Source organism: Corvus hawaiiensis, chromosome 2, assembly GCF_020740725.1.
Source record: "Corvus hawaiiensis isolate bCorHaw1 chromosome 2, bCorHaw1.pri.cur, whole genome shotgun sequence".
NCBI classification, from domain to species: domain Eukaryota; kingdom Metazoa; phylum Chordata; class Aves; order Passeriformes; family Corvidae; genus Corvus; species Corvus hawaiiensis.
In genome coordinates, this window is record NC_063214.1 from 92,238,633 (window position 1) to 92,260,418 (window position 21,786).

General features: G+C 42.0%; 1 protein-coding gene across 3 annotated transcripts in view; it reads right to left on the bottom strand.

Moving 5' to 3' along the window:
- Nucleotides 1-7,194: 7,194 nt before the first annotated feature.
- Nucleotides 7,195-21,786, bottom strand: part of LONRF2 (LON peptidase N-terminal domain and ring finger 2) — a 35,355-nt gene continuing 20,763 nt past the window's right edge. Inside the window, exons 5-13 of one of the 3 annotated variants that reach the window (XM_048325674.1) lie at nt 21,530-21,755; nt 19,457-19,553; nt 18,980-19,094; nt 17,628-17,749; nt 16,639-16,797; nt 13,527-13,689; nt 11,415-11,564; nt 10,865-11,069; nt 7,195-10,834 (exon numbers count right to left, since the gene is read on the bottom strand). In XM_048325674.1, coding sequence (XP_048181631.1) covers nt 10,911-11,069; nt 11,415-11,564; nt 13,527-13,689; nt 16,639-16,797; nt 17,628-17,749; nt 18,980-19,094; nt 19,457-19,553; nt 21,530-21,755 — 1,191 coding nt within the window. In that variant the 3' untranslated portion in view covers nt 7,195-10,834; nt 10,865-10,910. Of the gene's footprint in view, nt 11,070-11,414; nt 11,565-13,526; nt 13,690-16,638; nt 16,798-17,627; nt 17,750-18,979; nt 19,095-19,456; nt 19,554-21,529; nt 21,756-21,786 lie in introns of all 3 variants that reach the window. The other 2 variants (XM_048325665.1, XR_007207836.1) reach the window with 2 other exon arrangements.

The following is a 21,786-nucleotide window of genomic DNA, read 5'->3' on the forward strand; positions in this document are numbered from 1 at the left end:
GTACAGTCCTTGAAGGCATAAAGTTTCTGTCATGAACAGAGTTGGTGGGGCATGGCATGGCATGGCAGGGACTACTGTATGACCCTTCCCCATAGTGCCTGGAAGTGGCTCCAGGTTAGGATCAGGGTGCAACCCTTGGGCAGGCTCAGTGCAGCACAGGCACTGCCTTTTTGCCTGAGCAAGAGCCCAGAGGTAAGTGGAGGTGAGAGAAGATAGGGTGACAAGTCACCTGGTGTTCCTGTCAGATGTTATGCAATGAGGGGAGCTGGGTAACCAGTGGTAACCAAAATAAAGGTTTTGTGTGCTTGCTGCATCTCACGGCTCAACCCCAGACAGCAGCTAAGCACCACACAGCCACTCACTGCCCTCTCCCTGATGGGATGGGGGTCGGCAGGGTAGAAGTGGGAAAACTTGTGGGTTCAGATAAAGACAGCTTAATAGGTAAAGCAAAAGCCACACACATCAGCAAAGTGAAGCAAGGAATTCATTCACCCCTTCCCACAGACAAGCAAGGATTCAGTCAGCTCTAGGAAAGCAGGGCCTCGTCACACATAATGGTGTCTTGGGAAGGCAAACGCCATTACTCTGAACTTCCCCCCTTTCTCCTTCTTCCCCCAGCTTTATATCCTGAGTCCATAGGGAGTAGGCTATCCCTTTGGTCAGTTGGGGTCAGCTGTCCTGGCTGTGTTCCCTTCCAGCCCCTTGTGCACCGCCAGCCTGTTCATTGGTGGGGTGGATGAGGAGCAGAAAAGGCCTTGACTCTGTGTGAGCAATCTCAGCAACAGCTAAAACATCCCTGTGTTATCAACACTGTTTCCAGCACAAATTCCAAGCTCAGCCACAAATGAGCTACTGCAAAGAAAACCAACTCTATCCCAGACAAAACCAGGATACCGTAACAACAGCTACACACAACTCCGTGACCTCCTGCGTTGTCCAGGAGGGGCTGGAGTGAGTGATGGAGTGCAGTGAGTCAGGCTGCAATGTCAATGAGGTTGCTGAGAAAAACACCCAAGTTCTGGCTTCTTTTCAGGCTCCCTCTGCTCCCCTCTATACGCTCGAGCTCCTTTGTATCCCAGTACAGGAAAGAGAAAGATAGACAGAAAAGGTGTAGGCAAAGCAGAACAGGAAAACTTGGCAAAAGACTGCTAGACACAGAAGATTTCAGAAGGAAAGCATTTTGATGGACCATAAAATAATAGAATCTTTTAGGTTGGAGATTACTCTTAAGGTGAACAAGTCTAACTCTTACCCCAGCATTGTGAAGTTCACCACTAAACCATGTCCCCAAGTACCACATCTGCTTTGAAATACCCCCAGGGATGGCAACTCTACCGCTTCCCTGGGCAGCCTTTGACAGCCCTATTGGTGAAGACATTTTTCCTAATATAAAGCTTCCTTGATGCAAACTGAGGCTGTTTTATCTTGTCCTATTGCTTATTACTTGTGAGAAGATGCCAACCCCAACCTCACCACAAGTTCCTTTCAGGTAGTTGTAGAGAGAGAGTAGAGGGAGAGTAGAGAGCTGTAGAGGCTCCTCTGAGGAGCCTTTCTCCAGGCTAAACACCAGCTCCCTCAGCCACCCTTCATAGGAGTATTCTTTCGATAATGCTAAGTCATTCAGGCTCATACCAGCGAAGGCTGATTTTGAGAAATTACAGAAGGGATCTAAGTGAGAGACTAAGCCTGGACTCTCTGGTTGGATAAAGCTCTGGCAGTGGAGCAGAAGTGGAAAAAAACCAGAGAGATCACTGGCTTGGAGGAACAATCCCTTTCCTTGTTCAGCTTCTGGTGTCTCCTGTTGGTGTCCCGTATTTCCACTATTAGAAGAAATTACGAGATATTAAGTCCACCTGCCCACGGCTTCTTCCAAAAATCTGCCTTCACTAGCCCATCCTCCCCCACCTGAGCCCCCAAAAGACCAAGTCCCTATTGTTTACCTTCAACCTTCCCATGCAAGAGCTAGGGAGTGCAAAGGGAGGCTAGTAAGATCCTAGTCCAGAATGAAAAGCACACACTATCTAGTCAGCCTGTGGATATCCTTGCCAAACAAGTCTGTGGGTTCAAAACATCACCATAAAAAATAAAGGTGTGAGATGTACTGAGGGCTCTGAAACACACAGACATCACATCTGGCTTAGGAAGTCTCTTCAGTGCTAGAGGCTGAGAGATGAAGTATTACTACTGCCTTGTACTCCAGATAATGTTACACCCTCCTCCTCCCAGCTCTTCAAATTTGTACAATTCAGGAACCATTCCCAACAGGTAGTTTGTGTGAAGCTGCATATTTTGGGTGGGAAGCAGGATTTTACACTGGGGACACACACATCTGTTCTGTGCCAAGCAGTGCCTGTGCCAGAGAACAATCTCACACGCAGCTTATGAACAGAGGCAGAGGCAAAAATGTCCTTGCTTTCCCTGTATTCCTTCTTCCAACCAGAATGAGTGGAGGCAAAGCGACAGTGCCATTGGCTAATCCTGCCGAGCCCCGCGCTGCCCCTCCTCGCTGGTGTGTTTTGACTTGCAGTGCCTGTGTTCCTTGGTTCCTGCCCAGGCCGTGCATGTCGGACGTGAGCCGTGCGCTCCTGCTCCAGGACCAGCTCCAAGCCAATACGTGCTTGCAAGCAAACCCACTCCCCACTCGGGGACAGATGACTCAAGCAAGAGCTCAGAAATATTTAATTCCTCTGTGCCAAGAGATTTTCCAGCACCAGGCGCAGAAGGAACAGAGTGCTGAGCAAAAGGCAAACTGCAATCGGCAGCTATCTGTCTAAAGGGGAACAGATATCGCTGCTAAAAAAAGGATGTAAACCCAGGCTGTCTTACAACTGGAAGAACATCAACTCTTACCAATGCTATAGTACACATTCTCCAAGAGGAATTACCTCTTACTGTTCTCAAAGATAAAATGAAGAAGCCCCTGCACTGTAGAATTAGCACATACTGAATATATTTGAAAAGGTCTGGCCAAAGCTGGCACTTAGGCAGAGTCAATTGCTGCAAAGTAAACAAGAAAATTACTTTCTTGAAAGCACCATCTGGTAAGGAGGCACCTCTGTGAAATGAGAAGCCTGTGATTCAGATAAAGAGTTCTGAACACAACCTTGTAGCTGTCTACACAGCAAACAAAACATTAGAGTGTGTGAAGAGTGGGAGGCATATATTCCTTTTACAGTTCCTTTATTTAGGAAAGTGTGATCGATTTGGGCCTCTCTAAGCAACAGAAAACATACCAGAAATAACAGAAGTTCTGAGTATAGACAAAACAATACAAAAATGAGGAAAAATGGAAGATCTTTATGCACAATTAATTTGAGGAATGTGTTGATACACCGTGGTACTGAGGTCACAATAATGCAGGATTACAGAAGGAATCAATTGTTTTTTATGACTGCCTTGATTATGCCACATTCCTTGTTCAAACTCAGAGCCTCCATCAAATTCTATATATAATTTTGGAAGAGGAAAAGAAAAAGTTTTCCAGGATATATAGAAGACTCAAGTTGAGGGATTTGGGAGAAACATCTTGCCAGATTCTTCTCATTTTTCCCATTCAAGCACTTCTTGTACTTTTCAAGTGTCTGGTAGCATTCAATATTGAGAAAGGACAATAGACTACTTGGAAAATGATCCAATTCTTATGGAGGATTTACAAATGACCTTAATACTGAGTTTCATAGGTAAACCTGGTGTGGGGGCAGAGAGTTGATTCATAACAACAGTGAGCAAGGGAGAATAAAAACTTACTCTGAAGTAACTTCCTATCTCCTGAACAGTTTTGCCACAATTATACATAAGCTTTGGGAGTGCTGCATCTTAAGCAAACCAGCGTGGATACTTCAGTATTAGCCTTTCCTCTGGAATTACTGTGGTCCCACCACAGAGCTCGGTGCCTGAGGTTCGGGTGTTCCCTCATGTGCCTTCCTGCCCTCCACTTCCAGTAGAGACCAAGGAAAGAAAGAACCAGAAGAAAGGGGAAATTACATATTCAGTGATTTCTGGTTCTGGGTAAGTAACTTCTGTTTTCTTTGAATACCCCTATTTGAATCTTGGTCTCCACTGGCAAATGAGCTTTGGGTCTACAACACAAGGCTTCACAAATTTACTTAAAAAGAAGCTGATCTGAGAGTGCTCCACATGAAGAAGCACCTCTTGACATGCCTGTAGAGAACAGCGTCCTTTCCACAGTGTTTCTCTAAGTATGGGCAGGGCTCCAGGCAGCTGCATGAGTGTATCAGAAATGAAGTCACCCTTTAGCAAAGCCCCTGATGCAGCTTAGGCTCTGGTGACATGTACTTAAGTGGCAGAAACCAAATTTATCTTGACAGTTTTGTTACACCTCTTGATACAAGGCCTGTTCTCTGTAACACACATCATCACTCGTGGTCTAAATGGAACTGAAGAAAGACATATTGGTGGCAGGTTAAGATCTCCATGCAGCCTCACGGTGATAGATCTTCCCTGAACACAGAGGGAATGGGGAAATCACACTGGGGCTGGGCCCTTGCTAGATGGACTTCAGGCAACCGATGATCTTCCTCCTTCTGCCCAAGCCAAATCATTTCACATAAAAGCAAATAAAGCTGGCATGGAGCACTTAGGCATTTTCTGATACCATGACTACTTAGCCACAGCAAGTCTGTGTTCTCTTAGCCAACAAGGGCAACCAGCCAGCACTGTGAGGTGCCTCAGCCACCAGCAGAAAACGAGGTACTTGCTCCAGGGCAGGGCTGAGCTTGAAGTTGGATATCTCTCCACTTACGATGATGGACACTGTATTACATATTCATTCCTCTCTCTTTCTGCTTTAAAAGTTTCCTTCTTTCCCTGCTAGATCTACTCTGATTTAACAAGTCCTGCTGCCTGAACCTGCTCTCTTACTATAGCTTTGCCCAAAGAACTGGCAACTGAGGCCAACAGTCAGCAAAACCTTCCGGGGGTTTTGGTTTACTTACCTTTTTATCTCTTTTCTCCCTTGAAAAGAAAGCCAGTGGGTCAGCAAGGGAAGAACAAGATGTTGTGATGAGAAGGGGTAGGGAATCCCAAGGACAAGATCCAGGATGATGGGCAGTAGGTCTCCTGAGGGCTTCATGAGCTGAACTGAGAGGAGGAGGAATAGGTTGTTGGGCTGAAGGGGCTACAGAGAGGTGCCTCCCTTCGGCTTTAGCTATGGTTAAAGACAAATTATGCTCTTGGTCACTTGCTGTATACCATTCTCAGTGTGCCATCCTCAGGTTTGCATGGACACAGGACTGCAACTTTGGAAGCTCAGCTCTCCCTCCAGAGTATACTAGGTAGGAAAAAGGGGACCAGAGCTGTTTCTCTAACTTTGTCTGCGGTGAGGTTAACTAGCCTGACCCCAAGAGCAACTTCTGTGTTCAAAATTCAGATCCTCCCCAGAGCAGGGCTCCAATACGGCTGTCACACAAAAAGAGCAGCAGATGTTTACGAGAAAAAACGTAAGCAACATTTACAAGTGAAGACATTTCTTCCATGGATGCATGAAGTCCCAAATTTAGCAGACAAGGCAGAATCCCACATATTGCAGAACAGAGCTATGAAAGTTGTCAGCAAGTGATATTCATCTCGATTTAGAAACAACTTGTTCCTACCCTGAAACATAAATGCAGTGGAAAACATGCTTGTCTTTTAGCTGCAAGTGTAGTATGCACAGTCGTTAGAGGAACTAGGCAAAATGCTGGCATGGATTCACTTTCTTTTTATTCTTCTTTGCACCTGACTGATAGTATCAGATTTTCTCTTGATCTTTCTTATTCTACAATTCAATAGCTAACAGCTTCAAGCAAGTGCTGTCGAACAGAGTTAAGCAGCCTTATTTTTAGTTCCTGGTTTGATTAGAGTGATGCAAGTAAGACAACAGACCATTAAGGTTTCCACACTCTAACAGTGGCATTACTCAGGGAAGCAGACAGTCTGAGATGCTGCCTTTCCAGGGCTTGGTATCTATCTACTAGCAAAGGACATGCAGAATAAGGAAAAAAGCTACTTACTAACTTCATGCTCTATTGTTCTCAAGTCTCAAGGTGCACGAGGATCTGGATAACAGAAAGGAACCCTTGATAACCTCCTTTCTTTAGTGAAAAGAATGATGTTTCAAGAATGTTGTTGTCCAGGGTATTGAAGCAGCTCAAGCAGCATTTACAGATACTCCCTCACACACTTGCAATCTCAAAGAGCAGTCCTGTAACTGATGTTTGTGTGCTCAGGCATTCAGTGAATACAGATACAAAGGTCAGCCAATCCAACACCAAAAGGAGAAAAAAACTGCTAGTATTTACTACTTGTAAATGCCTTCACAGCAGTTTTGCTCCACAGATTAGCTGGCAGGAAGACATAACTGAGGAATGTGATATGCTCTCCACAATCTGGCTTGGTTTCACACAACTTGTGCTGCCTTCACACAACTCTATTTTAGAAGAGAATATCCTGAGTTGGAAGGAACCCACGAGGATCATGAAAGTTTTACTGCTGACCAGTGTCCCAGCCCCCATACACTCGTGCTAGCCATGTCCAGTTGCCTTGCTCTGGAACACTGGCTCCCTCACACCATCCTGAAGGTATTTTATTTCACTGGGCTTAGACAATAAAGCAATTGTTGTTCTTCACTGTAACCTTGTATTTTTCAGAGCTTAGTCTATTGGGCCAGTCAGGTCACGCTTAGGGCTACAAAATAATCCAGTAAGCTAAAAAAGGAAGAGCCCACATCATCATCATACCCCATTTTTGTCACAACCCACTCCTGAGGAAGCTAAAAGTTTATCTCCCCCATCCCACCCTGCTGAGGGCCCCTCAACTCCCCCTTATTTTGAGGCCCTCCAGCCCTCTTTCAAACCCACCCCTCACATTCACACCCAGTGCCACAATCTGCCCTGGGTGCCCAGCAAACCCCACTGTGCCACAACCTCTGCAGCCTTCCCCTTCCTCGCACCGGGGCTAAAACAATTGCCATGCAATTATGAACCCCAACATCTAACCACTGCTTCTGGGATGCCATTTGCTTCTTAAAGCCTCCTGAGGCCAATTCTCAGCCCTTGGGCTCCTGTCAGGAAAATCAGACTATCACCCCCCCTTCTGACAGCAGCACATCTGTGGCTTGTTTCTGTTCAGATGTCACAGCTCTAGCTCTTAGTCCTCACAGAGTGATAAAGCTTTCCCCATGAACTCACACTCTTATAAATTCAACCTGGTTTATTCCAAATATCACATAAATTAAACACATTTCCCATGAATATTGCAAATACACATGAAATGAACACTGCAATTTTTAAAAAAAGTTTTGGCTTTTTTTATGCAACAAGAAGTGCCAAATGTGGTTAGAACATGAACTTCTCCTGTATTTACTAGATACAAAAAGGTGCAGATTAATAATTTATATTTATACATATGTACACACTCCATTTCATTTCTAGCTTTAAAACAGTAAAAAATGGTTTCAAGTTTATCTACATTAAACATACTCATTTACATCTGGTCAGAAGCCCCAGATAAGAGTTGATACAATCATTTCACAACTGCAAAATTAAGGCGCTACCAAAATACCAGTTCCACTAGTGTAAAATGTAACAGGAATAGAGTGTACAGCTTTCTATTTATCAATTTAAAAGTGGACTGGAGAACAAGGAAAAAGGAGCAGTAAGAAACATGACAAGTTCTACAGGTTAGAAGTACAAAGAGATCTCGATGACTATCAAATGAACATATTAAAATACAGTAGATAAAAGGCCTCAGTGGCAAACAATTAGTATGCTTCTGAAAGACAAAAAAGGTTAAAATATATATATCATTTTGTAGCTTGAAATTTTACAGGTGAACAACAGGTGTAGAGGTAGAGGGATTTTTTTTTCTTTTTGGCCTCTTTACGATGTATAAAGAAGGGCCACATTCACCACAGTGAAAAGACGCATCATATATCCCAGCATCCTTGCTTGGACAGCAAGCAAGAAAAGTGTAATGAGCTAGAAAGGCAACAAATCCTGTCTATCCCTTCCAGGAGCTCAGCTCCAATGCTTCCAACATGTACCTTGGCAACAAGTTACACCTAAGCGCAGACTGGCTGTAATGTGGACATTTCCTCTAGAGAGCAATGAGACAGCTTTTCCTGTGAGGTACTACTGGATGCTGCAGATATTATATGGCAGAGGTGATTTGGTAAAAATGAAAACTGGTACTTTCCCTTAGAAAGCAAGTACCACAGGGCAGTGGTGATTTTATTTATTTATTAAAGCTTTGCTATTTGATCAGCATTCAACGTTTTGGAAGAAATGTCAGCTTTGGGCTGCTAATATGATTATTTGCATCCATACACAGACAATTCCTTTGTTGTTATCATTTATCCAAAACATCAGTCACTGAAATATTCACAAACTGCTTTAAACCTTGACTAAAAAAAAATCCCTCTACAGTTCAGCTTTCTTTTCAATAACAATCACTCCATTAACTATGCGGGCCTTCATGAACACAGTAATGTCACTTCCCATGTAGAATGTCTTTACACACTACAAAATAGCAGTAAACAACCTCTCATTTCATAGGGTTTTCTGTCAGAAGTACCTCAAAAGTAGATACCTTGAAAAAATCACTTTTGCAGAGAAGAATATTAACATTAACATTTACTGAGGCAAAGCCAAGAAGACACTAACTAGCACCTTGATATTTTTTTTCTTAAATGCACTATCTGTAAAATTAAGCACATATAAGATCAGGGACCAGCAATATACAAATACCATCAGCATCCTCTTCCAGCTTAACTAGTAATACTCAAAACTAGGCCAGACACACAAACAAGCAAGATGAGTGAGTCTTGAAGAAATACACAGCACGGAAAGGAATGGGAAGAACAGGAAGCTGAACAGAAAGGATTGCAAGATCAAATACAGTCCATTTTCTGGTCTGAGAATTAGTTTGTGAAATCACCCTTCAGTAGCTCAGCTGACAGTGGGCTGAAGACCTACTGACTTTGACATTTCCTCCCCATGAATACAACAATTCCTTTATACTTCAGCAAATTTCTCTTTATCATCTTCAAATCCTGGAGGAAATGCATTCAACTTGAATTTTGAGTATTTTGGTGGTGGTAGCAGAACTTGCAGAAGGCTACTGTAGAGGTTATGACATCATTGGTTGTACATTATGCACGTCACACTTCAGAGAATATACTTACAAACTACTTAAATAGAAAAGGCGTGTTCAAGGTAGAGGCAGTTACAGTACATTCAGGGTATGTTACAGAAACCATTTGTGGTAGCCATTTGCTGAAAGGAAAAAAAACTGCATTTTTGTTTCCCAGACCACAGAGGTTATAACTACAATACCCAAAGAGAGCAGGTAATATATCCCAATCACCTCATTTTCATGCAGTCTTCTTCCAGAATTCATGTACAAAGTGGAAAAAAAAGTTTAAATACCTCTTCATTGACAAATAAGGAGAAAAGAACTAAAAAAGAAACCAGGCACTTTGACCGTTTAGGTAAGCAGCCACTTCTTACCAGACTTCTGCACATGAACAAGTCTTTACATTGGTCTTGCTATGCTTGCAGCACATGGAGATTCAAGTCAACTTTTTTTCCCTGTTGGTAGTATCAGTTCTAGTTATAGGAAACTATGCCAATTGAATTGGTAACACTGAGTTATTTCATTGGCAGTTGAGCAAATGTTGATCATTTGACTGACAAGTGATCAATTTAATAGCTATCAAAGTTAGATATTAACAAAACAATACATTAAAAAATAATCAAAGAGACAAATGAAGGTTAACACCTGACTGAAGCTTGCATTGAGACTTGCCTTTATAGGTTCGGTTTGTGACTCCTTTCACGGTGTTACTGCGGACTCATTTCCATCACCTACAGTAACTGGTACTAAACTACAATACTTTTGGGTTTGAAACATGTTCAGTAGAGACCACCCCAACGTAATGGGAGGTTGGCATGACACTGCAGGAAGGAGGGAGATGGAAACCTCCCCACCTTTCATCCTCACTGGTTCCACTCGCAGAGCAGGTGTTCAGAACAAACTGCAGCATGCCTCCCTCATACTTGGGGTGAAATCATTATTTCACAGCAGTGTTTAGCATACTTTAGGGAGCGGCTTGGTTTGAATTTAGCAGTAAGACCAGCTAGGATTACTTTGGGTTTTCTCTTCAAAGAAACCAAAGTACATCTTTCCAAACATTTTGTATATACTCATTCTGCTACAACACATAAATCACAAAGGAGGGATTACCTAAGGCTACCAAATCGTGTGCTTATTCAGTAGCTATTATTCTTTCAGATAAACATCCTCAGATGCCTTGACTACAAATGGCTTAACCTGTTTTTTCCTCAGATTGTTATTTGCTGAAGAGAAAGAGGGAGGGAGATGTGGGTGTATGACAGACTGCCTTCCAATTCACTAACAGAGAGTACTGCTGCTTATAGTCCTCGTGCATACTTCTGCTAGGCAGCGTAACTCCTCTTCTGTTCACTACCTTCAAGAAAGTCTAGGAAACACCTCTTCAATCCACTGTCCAGTTTCCTCTTCTTACTGAGTGAAAATCCAGATCACATGCAGGCCAATGGCACTACTCTAGTACTTAACTCTCTTGGCTAGAAACATCAACTCTATCAAAGTACTTTGAAGCAATTATCCACATCCAGCAGCTACATTCTAAATGTAGCACAGCTCTGTAGAGGCTCAGTTTTCACCAGGACAACAGGAGAGTTTGCAAGGTTTGGTGAATACCCAGGTAACAAACCGATGTAATAAATGGATGCAGGACGCAGTCAGAAAGGGCTGTTCCTTCTTGAAGGAATCTTTAAAAAATACAAAAAACAACCCCTCCCCCTTTGCCCTCCCCCAGAACAACCTGTCATGAGATGTTTTTTGGTGCCCACTCACAACATAAGTCCATGTTATCTGGGTCTTTTGCGAGTCACAAATATCAATACGCGTCTGATGGCGATCAGACGATCCTTCAGGGAGGTCATAGCCAATATAGCCAGCTGAGCTCTATTTTCCAGAGGCAACACTGCCAAGAGCCACCAGTACCAGGCAGGACCACTGGGGTTGCTCTGCAAAAGGATGGAAAAACACGGTTATGTATTCACCAGCACAGCCCCATGAAGAACATCACCTTCCTTCTCACCTTCTATTTGCTAAGAAAGTCACCACAAAACAAGCAACAACTGAACACTTAATTGCAGGTGTTCTCTTTTATCTGTATACACTATTAAGACTTATCTCTTCAGCTACCAAATTACACAGGTATATTGTTTACCCTGCTTCATGCTGACAGATCAAAACTGGGTAAATAAGAGTCTAGAATGTACAAAACCACAGCAAAAATCTATCAGAAAACAGTCTAGTGTTAAAATTCTGTGTAGAATAAGGCTGCATAAATAAGCAGGTTTTATTACCTGTGGCTCTGATTCTTTTCCTGGCATAGATCCAAAATGATTGAGAATTTGCACTTTCATATTGTCTTTAAGAGAAGTAAACCAGGCAACAGCTTGATCATAAACTGAATCATGAAGGCGGACAAGTTCTTCATATTCTGGTCCTTCAACCTTATTGTTAAAAGAAGGGAGATGGAACAAAACAGGTTTGATACCACGGAGTCCATATGCTTCCCCAGAAGCAAACGAAGCAAAATAATGCAGTGACTACAGCTGTTCAAATGTCCTTATCTAAACCAACTGTGCCTAAATCTCAGATTTCAAACCTGTGATGCTGGAGTCTTTTTACCCTCGGCTAGGTGTTCTGAAGTGACATTTCTTGGAGCAGTAACTGCCTCACTAGTACCCATTCCTAAATGCTGGCATAACAGAAGAATATGCTCTCTAATCCTGGGACATATTTATCATCTCAAACCCACAACCTCAAGTCCCTGTCACAGAATGACTTCTGGACAGTGGTACATCATCTGGCAAAACAAAACAAACACTACTGCCACCGAGCACAGAGATGGGGGGGCTACAGCACTTAAGAGACCAGCACTGTTTTACAGAAGTGTTAAGGCCATGGTAGGACAGCCAAGGAGAAGGAGGAGGGTAGACACCCAAGCAGGCAGGAAGCAGGGAAAGTGATGCTTTCCCAATACCAGAAACAGCCTCAGAAGAAACACCCTCATTGAAGCAGAGTGTTTTAGTTGCACAGGCCTACTATTAGCTATTAGGGGGGAAAAAAGCATAAGCAAAAACCACTACAAACTGGTGATTTGTGGGGGTTTTTGGGGGGTTTTGATTCTGGATTTTGTTTGGGGATGTTTGTTTTTTTTCCCCTTTAACATGTGCACATTACATAGATGATTTCACCTATGCTACTCACTCATATACACATCTGATCTAGCTGCTCTGGATGCCCTTCACAATCGAGGAGAAGCAGTTCTAGAGAACAGTTAATCTCATCTTAAATTAAGCATCTAAGAGCATATAAAACAGGTATCTTTGGACTGAGATTTTTCACCATCAGACAGATCATGAATGTAGGGCACTGAACAGACACCAGCCTCCAATGTGAGACAAGGTAAATCTCACTCTAATTATGAAGAGGTGGGTCTCTAGCACAATCTATAAACAATGCCTGTATACCTGAGTTGCACCACTCTTCACTGGAGAATTAGAGCAGAGCCCTCACTCTGAGCAGACTGCCTATTCCAGCCTTTCACAGGCAGAGACACCCCCACAAGCTCAACCTTTCGTGCCCTGGGAAACAACTGCATCATCCTGCACAGGTTAGCAAAGCACTGCCAAGGCTTCACAGACTTTCACTTCAACTACGAGAATGTGCTAGAGCTGCATGACCAAACTGACTTCATCACCTGGCAGGAGATTACTGCTAAGCTCAATGTTAATAGCTACCAATAGCTACCAAGACACGGTCTGAAGATGATCCAGAGAGCATGGCCAAAAATTCAGCCTTCAGCCAACATCCATCACAAACACCTCACTTGATGCAGGTTTGCTAAGAGGACTTGTTTTTAAAAGCTACTCCCCTCTCTGCATTTCTCTGCTCTCAGCCAGCTCTAATGGATCCTTGTACAGGGCATGGTTAACTACATGTCAGTAAGAACTCATTTTAAGAGCAGACTCCCACATTTATTTGAGGACCTGTTCTGTAAATGGGAGCTTGGAGGACATATGAAGTGTGCCAACTGTCCGTTCAGTGCAAGAGAACAGTCAGTTCTCTACCAATAGGAGCATGTGCTTTTAGAAGGCTTTAAATTCTGTACCAGTTTTAAAATGTTACTCTGACCTCACCTACACACCATGACCTCAGCATCCTGAAAGCTACTTTGAGATCCATGAAAGGAGTGTAACACTTTAAGCAGAGATAATTATAAGGGAAGAAAGGAAGAAAGGGAAAGAAGATACAAAGTTTGTTCCATGGTTTTTAAAACAGAGCTTTAGTGTATTTGTAATGATATTGGCTTAAAAATAATGCACAGCTAGCTTGAAATGCAACAAGGAAAGGCTATTTAAGTGAATCCAGCAATACATGGGTATGAATAACTTTGCACCATAGATCACCTTTTTATCTTCAAGATACTCGATGTTTGCTGTGTTATATCCATCTCGCTGGCCATGGCTTAAGACCCTAAAACGACGGACACCAACTGTATCAACAACTGAGCGTCCATCAGGAAAAAACTTTACGTCCCTGATCTCTAATATACAGCCATGATCTGCAAATCTGAAATGACAGAAGGGCATAAAAGCGGAAGTCATCAACAAGCGTTTATAGACATCAGGACAAATACTGGGCCTAATTCACCATTTCTTACTTGAAAGAGGATTCTGCTTTGGTGACAATACATTTCTGCTTATTCACATAAGCCACACAACCCCCACCCTTTCTGCCTTCCCTCAGAGGACCTGGGCAGCAGCATTTTCAGGGCAGGTTTGTGGAGTGGGAGGGTTGGAAAGGGACAGGAAACTAAATGAAACATGTTTCATGCTGAGAGTTGCCAGCTGCTGGTGGCGAATTCATCTGGTTTGCAAAGAAAACTAGATGGGTAAAGATACTGTAAGGAAGTACAGAAACTGAGGAACAAATGCATGGCTGTGAGGGCTATCCCCCTACTCCAAGGTGTAAGCAGAAGACTGCAGGCTTTAGAAGAAAAAGGCTTTCTATATAGCAAGTCATTTCTTGCATTTGTTTCCTTTAAAAAAAAAAAGTCAAACCAAACCCAAAATACCCTCTTCACAAAAGCACGTTTGTATCCATTGTATTTAAAGTAGGCACAGGTTTTAATCACACCCTGGAAACAGGCATGAAATAAACTTTTACTTTATCAAGCTTCCTTAACTCTACCTTTGTGATGCAGTGATTTCACTAGAGAGGCTGATTGCACAATGACTCGTCACCACAATACATTTGCAGGTCTACACCTCAGCCTACTGCTAAGCAGGAGAAAGCACTGTATCTAGTCTCATCTCAAGATACCAAAACCCTGCAGGGTTTGATAAATTCTTTATCAGGGAAATGCTTGTCTTACTAGGGCTTGGCCATTTCTCACAATGGAGTGATGAAGAAATGACTCCTGTCTCTGCTCTTACCATGGGTTTGGGAGGGGCGGGGGGAAGCTCACCACTGTGAACAACTGTTCTCTCCCAGCCAGTGCACAGGAAAAAAATCAGGCAGAGCAGGAGGAGCAGAGCTGCACACAGGTAAGCCCTGGTGCTCTACCAATAGGACTCACTCAAAAAAGCAAGTTTGTTAGTTTATTATAGCAATATTACACTACACACTATTTAAACAGCTACATAACAATTGTTTTTAATTAATGATTTTAGTGACATTCATACTGAACTTAGAAATTAATATAGAAGTGATGATTTTTTCTTTTTTGTTGTTCTTAGAGGAGTTTTTTTGGGTAGACAGTGACCTCAATCAGAGACAAGAAAGCACCTGGAGACAGGCATAAAATGTGCTGACAACATTAAGAGCATATATTCTTTTACCAATTTTAAGTTAAAATGGAGAAATAAAACAGAGGAAGGTAATGAACTAAACATGCTTTGTCACTGTGTTTTTCAAGGGAGGTATGTATTAATGTCTCGGTAGATGAGGCAAAACAAGTTTCCCCACTTCTTGTATTCCCAAGTTGATTTTGCAATTTTGAATAAACAGAAGAACTTCTCTACTTGTGTAAGAAGCTGGACCAGCCTGCCAGGTGTCTGCAGATGAAGGCTTCCTGTGTTTAAGTTATCATGCTCATAAAGTTGAATTATTTTAGTAACTCAAAACACACAGGACATAGAAATCTAACCATACTGTTGCATTTTTAAATACCCTTCATGATGTTATCTAACAAACCAATTACTGTGTTTTGGGGATTGTAACACCTTGGCCCTCTGTATTACTATACCTGACTCCAAGTAAGTTTGGCTGTTCCACAAGCCTGCAGGGATATAAGGAGAGTTATCACTGAAGTAAGTCCTAGGGTAATTCTGTCCTCACTCTCACAAGTATTCACTTCCAGAAAAATGGTGATAGGCCTGAAAGGGACTGTGGAGCATCAGCTACTGCTGGAGTCTGAACTCCACTGAGTGCAGTACTGACAGCGTGCCAAATAGCATTGCTGCACAGCCACAGCTGACAGGAAGCTGCAGCATCTCCTGTATTCTTACTGCTACCTTACTGTCCAGTCTGGGAGAAAAATAAAATATCCCCCCCCAAAAAAACATGAAGTGGACAAGGAAAGGCTGCCAAGCCTCAGTAATGACTTCCCCCCTCTCAGCTCCAGTGATGATCACATACAAAAGTGCTGCTCCTGAGGATGCCTGTCTAATGTGTTCTTAAAAATTCCCATGTTCGTCACCCATTCTACAGCCTGCATCAGGCCCATCTAACTTCTGAAGTCAGCAACTATTGCATCTCATAAGGCAGACCTCTCAAGACCACCTCATGTTTCTCCCATGAGCATGGTGTCAAAACCTCATTACCTGTGAAATACTTAAACTTGAAGGCTTTCTTAGAATCACAGAGTAGCTTTGTGTTGTAAGGGGCCTTTAATCTAGTCAGTCTCTGCATAGGGAGCTGGAAACACATCAGTGTCAGAATTCACAAAAATGAATGAAAGGTATGATGATATAGGAAGACAATGTAAACCCACTCACTGCAGATAGTTTAGACATTGCAACACAGCAGTAAAGACAAACATTCAAATTCAACATTCAGCAGCAAAACAGACTTCTCAGCCAAGGGTATACTTTGTCTCATTAAAATGATACCACTCTTTCAGAAAAGCTAAGGGAGGTCTGGATGTTTTGCCTTGGTTTTGTTTTCTTAAACTGAGTAGACAGAGGAGGAACCTCACCCAGACAGTCAGCTTTCACTGGAACAAACAGGCCAGCAAGCTTTCCAAACACGCAGCCAATTAAATGCTATTTTTGGAGCCTGTAGTAGCAGGATGAGTTGCATTCTTGCTATCATCCATCAGGGAGTAATAAAATTACATCTTTGTGTAAAAAGGAATGTTTAAACTTCAAAACTAAGAAGTAAGCAACTTTGGTATTGGTTCACACAGGACTGGAAGGAACCACAGTGGTTTGGGGAGACAAGTACACTGTGCTGCAGTATTCCATTAGCTCACAGCAGCTTCTGCAACAACAGGACATTCTCAGCTCATCTCCTTACCCTTTTAATTCATCAGCTAAGCACATGCCAAACTGCTTGGTACCAGTTTCCATGCATCTTCTTATCATTAGGCGATAACGAGGTTCAAAGACATGGAGTGGACAAGGGATGGTAGGAAAGGCCATGGTACATACGAAGATGGGAACATCTTTATTCAAACTGTAAGAAAATCGTTAAAAAAAAAAATCACTTTTTTTTTCTGAGTGCTGCTATAGTCAGCATATATCCTTAATACAAGGCAAATGGTTTCCTTAGACTCAATCTTTGTAAATGCATATCTCTTCAATGTTTGCCATTTTCACAAGACAATGTTTCAGAACTCTTTTCATTTAATACATTAAGTAAACAATCCCTCTAACCTATTTCCACAGAGGAAAACTGTCAAGAAACAGCCAATCTCCCAAAGACATGCATACTGATACATCTTGGATACACATGGCAAGATATTGGTGACAGCTTTTCACAGTAACAAAGTACTTAAGGACCAGCCACGTTCAAAGCAAGATGGCAGAGAATCCCAAAACTCAGTAAAAACCCCATTGATTTTGAAGTAGCCCACTAACCCACTTAATTTTTTTCAGGATTAACTGCATGTTTTGTTTTACTTTTTAGGTTACAGTTATAGCACAACATTCACAAGTCACTGACAAAACTGGATCCTTGAACTTCTCCTGACCTGAAGTATAACTCATTTGTAATTTGAATTCTACTCCCAGAAAACCCCCACTGTAACTCCTAAAGCTATTATGTTGTTTCAGAGGAAAAAGCAATTATCTTTATTTTAATAATATTGTTGTGCCTCTCCACCATCCAAGCACATTGTTACTTGTTTATCTGCAACATACACGTCAAAAATACAAACCATCTGGCAGGTTCATTTACAAGTTCATTCCTTTGGTGCATTTCCAATAGGAAATGACTCTTCTTCAGTAATTTAGATTGAAAAATACATTTTTGTAACAGCTGTCAGTAGTATAAAGAGAGCCTACTTTGACAATTCCTTCATTTCTTCCTCATAAACTTTCTTCCTCTCAGATAATTCCTCTGGCAAGTAACGGACTATCAGCTCTTCTGTAAGGACGGTCTTCTTGTAAGTTCTGCTTGCCAGAAACTACAAGGAAGAGTCAACTCTTAAGTCTGATAACAAGAAGACAGGTAACATCTCTTCCTCCCAACCCGTTCTTCCCTGAAGCCAAAGTGCTCCTTAGTTAGGACTGTACCAATACCTCACCCTTTTCAGCCTCCAGGCACCAAAACTTCCACTTCAGCATATGTGGTTCACCCCACTGTCTTTTAACTCTAACCCCATACCCTTTCTGGGCAGAAGTTGTACTACCAGGAAGAAAAGGCAGTCCATCCCCACTTTTGAAAAGATACATTTATCTTTTTCATCTACAGCTGTCAGCTTACTGGCAAGAAGCACGAGTATGGGATACCTTATGTCTGCTGTTGACAAGTGTTGACCAAAGAGCAACCATTCCTCATTCACCAGAGTTTCCACATAAACTGGAAATATGGTATGAACACACCTATGGCTGGGGGTCACTAGGCATGAGCCTGATGGGATACTGGAAGCCTCCATTTCTTCAAGAACCAGCAAACCACTTGTCTACCAATGAATGCCAAATATATCCTTGAGTAAATGAGGTCTGCGCACAGCTTGATGCTGTTGGTACTGTCTTGTTCTGGTTTCACAGAATCATAGAATGGTTTTGGTTAGAAGGCACCTTTTAATGTCATCTTGTCCAACCCCTTCAGTGAGCAGGGACATCTTCAAATGGATCAGGTCGCTCAGAGCCCCCCATCCAACCTGACCTTTAACGTTTCCAGGGATGGAGCATCTACCAGCTCCCTGTGCAACCTCTTCCAGTGTTTCATCACCATTATGGTAAAAAAACTCTTACTTACATCTAATCTCTTCTGATTAAATCAACTCTTTCACTTTAAAAGCATTACCCCTCTACTAAAATGTCTGTCCCTATCTTTTTTATAAAACCCCTTGAAGAACTGTAAGGCTGAGATCAGGTCTCCCCAGAGCATTCTCCTCACCAGGCTGAACAACACAACTCTCTCAGCCTTTCTTCATAGGAGAGGTGTTTCAGCCCCAAACCATCTTCATAGCCCTTCTCTGGACTTGCTCCCCTTTCCTGAGGGCCCTGTAGCTGGATGCAGGACTCCAGGTGGCATCTCACCAGAGAGGGGCAGAATCACCTCCCTCACCCTGCTGGCCTCACTGCTTTAGATGCAGCTCACAAGTAGAGCGCAGAAAGTCGCCACATAGATGCTTTCAGAAGAACACAATTTTGTGCAGTTTTCTTCACTGGGGCAAGGACATACTTACTTCTGACAGCTTTTCCTTGCAGAGCGGGCAAAGTGGATTATGGTCAAGGCAACGCTCAAGGCATTTCAGGCAAAAGGTGTGTCCACAGGGTGTGGTAACAGGTTCGTAGAACAACCTTAACATGAAAACATGGAACAGAAAAGCTAAGCTGCCAACAAAAACAATTCCCAATGTGTGGAGAGGAGTGACTAGTCCTAGCTGTTTCTTTCTTTCCTGCTTTTGTATAAAGCACAGGTGACAGTGTTATCTAAGGATACAAAAAAGGTTTTCATTTTTAGAAGTGGTAAACAATGGAGAACAGCATACATAATGGAGAAAACCACATCTGTAAAGATTCACCAGATGTAAGGTTCAGCAAAAAGGAACAGAGTAATGATTTAGACATTCTCTGGCAGGCTTCTCTTCTTACACCATGAAAACTTTTTTCAGAAGCTAGAGAGGCTTTGTTATGTTAATGCCAGGTCAACACAGTCATACCTCATGCAGAGGGAACACTCAAAGTCTGACGCATCCACCAGAGTTGTTGGTATTTCACTTGAAGTGTCAGTGGTGTTTTCAGGTAAAACATCTCCATCTAAGTAGTCAAGAAGATTATTACAGTAAATATGTAAGCATTACTGCACTTTCCAATGTTCTTTACACTGTTGATTTTTTCACAAAAAACCTGATTTATGTATTTTCTTTTCTGAAGTTTTGTTTCAAACAAACATATTTCCCATCTAAGTTTTAGATTTTTTGGCAGGAGATCTTTTGGAGAGCAGAGGATGATGTCTGTGGCCAGAGAATACACTTTAGAGCCGAATACCCATTATTTGCTTCTCCAAAAATGATTGTGTTGTGGGTTTTTCTAGACTAGTTTTTAAAAGATTCTGCTATTGCTTTCCCACCACCACCCCCACATCAGCCAGACCAGATGTTTTCAAGTACATTAAGTCCAGAATTTAATTTGTTTACACACAGTCAAAATATTTCATCACTGTTTATTATAGATTTCTCAGCAGGGGTAATTTTTCTTACAAATATAAAAAAGCCTACATTTTTCTAGACTAGGCTGTTGTAGAAATCCCAAATTTCAGACAGCTTAAAGTTAAAGGACTACTGGAGTTGCATTAGCTAACACTGCTTTTACTAGCTCAGCAATCTGCAAACAGAGGCTAAACACTTCACTTAAAATTCTGCCCAGATTGATTTTTGGGAGTGGTTTTTATCTCTGGATTAAACTCAGTTTAAGGGTATGCACTTCAAAATTCACAGCAGCATTATTTAGGCTCAAAAGCTATCAGCTCCAGCTTCTGTTGACATTTACACAAGCAAATTCTGCAATTTCTTTTACAATTTGCATCTTTGTGATGAGTTGCAACAGAGTCATGACTGCTGCCTCCACATGTTTTTTATTAACCAAATTCTTGACCATTAAAAAGCTCAGCTTTTTATGTTAAGTTAAAACACTAGGATGCTTTTTAAAGAGTAATTTATGCTCAGCATCTGGCTTCTCTGAAGCACAGACAGGATAGGTGGTGCGTGGCCTACAAAGAAAAACAATGCTATCTTTAACCTACATCTCACATGTTGGCATTTAGTAATTGCAAGAACCTGGCTGTGTTAATTCCGCAAATAGTAACATGGCACTGGGACCTAGCACAGACCAGAAATTAGTGCTTATGGGTAAAACACGATCTCTGGCCTTCCCTGTGAAGATACAGGTGGGTCAGATTTCACAATCTATTTACTGAGTCTGCAGTTCACAGGCAAGTACAGGGTTTTTTCCTCCACAGCAACGTGATCAGAAACTGGCCATCTATTGATCTTTTGCAGAGCAGACAGCTGTACTTGCAGACCTGTAACATTTTGAGGCAGAAGTCAAACTCGTCAAGATGTGGGGTTTTTTTTTTAATTTAAGGGGAAAAATTCACACCAGTACAGCAGCATTTTCAAAGTCTATGTTAACCAATAATTACACGACTCAGTGAAGTATTGCCTTCAGCATTTTTAGCCCTGAGTAGTAAAGCCACTCTGGAGGTCTTTGTTAGAAGCTTGAGAAGCATACAAATTGTAAGCACAGCTATCAAGTAACAGAAAACTTGGGGGCAGGGGCTTGTTACCCTTTAAAAGGCTTCTTTGTTTGCTTGGAAAATTTCATGTTAAGTTGCATGTGACCGTTTCTAATGCCAGTTAAAGATTAGTTTCCAGGCTTACTTCATCTTTCAATCATATAGAAAGACAATGAAGTTCAACTATAGCTGAGATCCAGAAAATGGAAACTGTGGCACTAGCAACTCGAAGACTAAACTGTGAGTGGATTACACACACGTTACAGTGGAAATGGCCCGTCTGAGAAAGAAAAACACAGTTTTCATTCAATGAACTTAAACTGCTCTGGAATAAGGTAAATAGGTTGTTAGAGCAGAAACAGACACACCAGAGTACAAAATATTATGCCAATTCCTGTAGGGAATGTTTTATTGACACCTATAAAAAGGGAGGAGTAAAAAAGTTTACAGTTTTTCAGTATGTGAAAGAGAAATCACTTTTCTAAGCCACAACACAAACCTTTTTTAAGAATCTTATTGGAGACATCCAAGCTCTGCAAATCCCTCATGTCACTGGACAGCTTTCTTTTTAAGCCAACCTCAGGTAAACTGGAGAGAATAGCTCCCAAAGACTTCTTGTTGTCTTCAAAGTAGAGATCCAGAACATGATGCGTAACAGAAGAATCAGTGCTTCTGAATACATCGGATTCTTGGGACGGGGTTTTTGTTAACCTGAACATAGTATCCTAAAAAAATAAGAACAGTTACATACAGCAT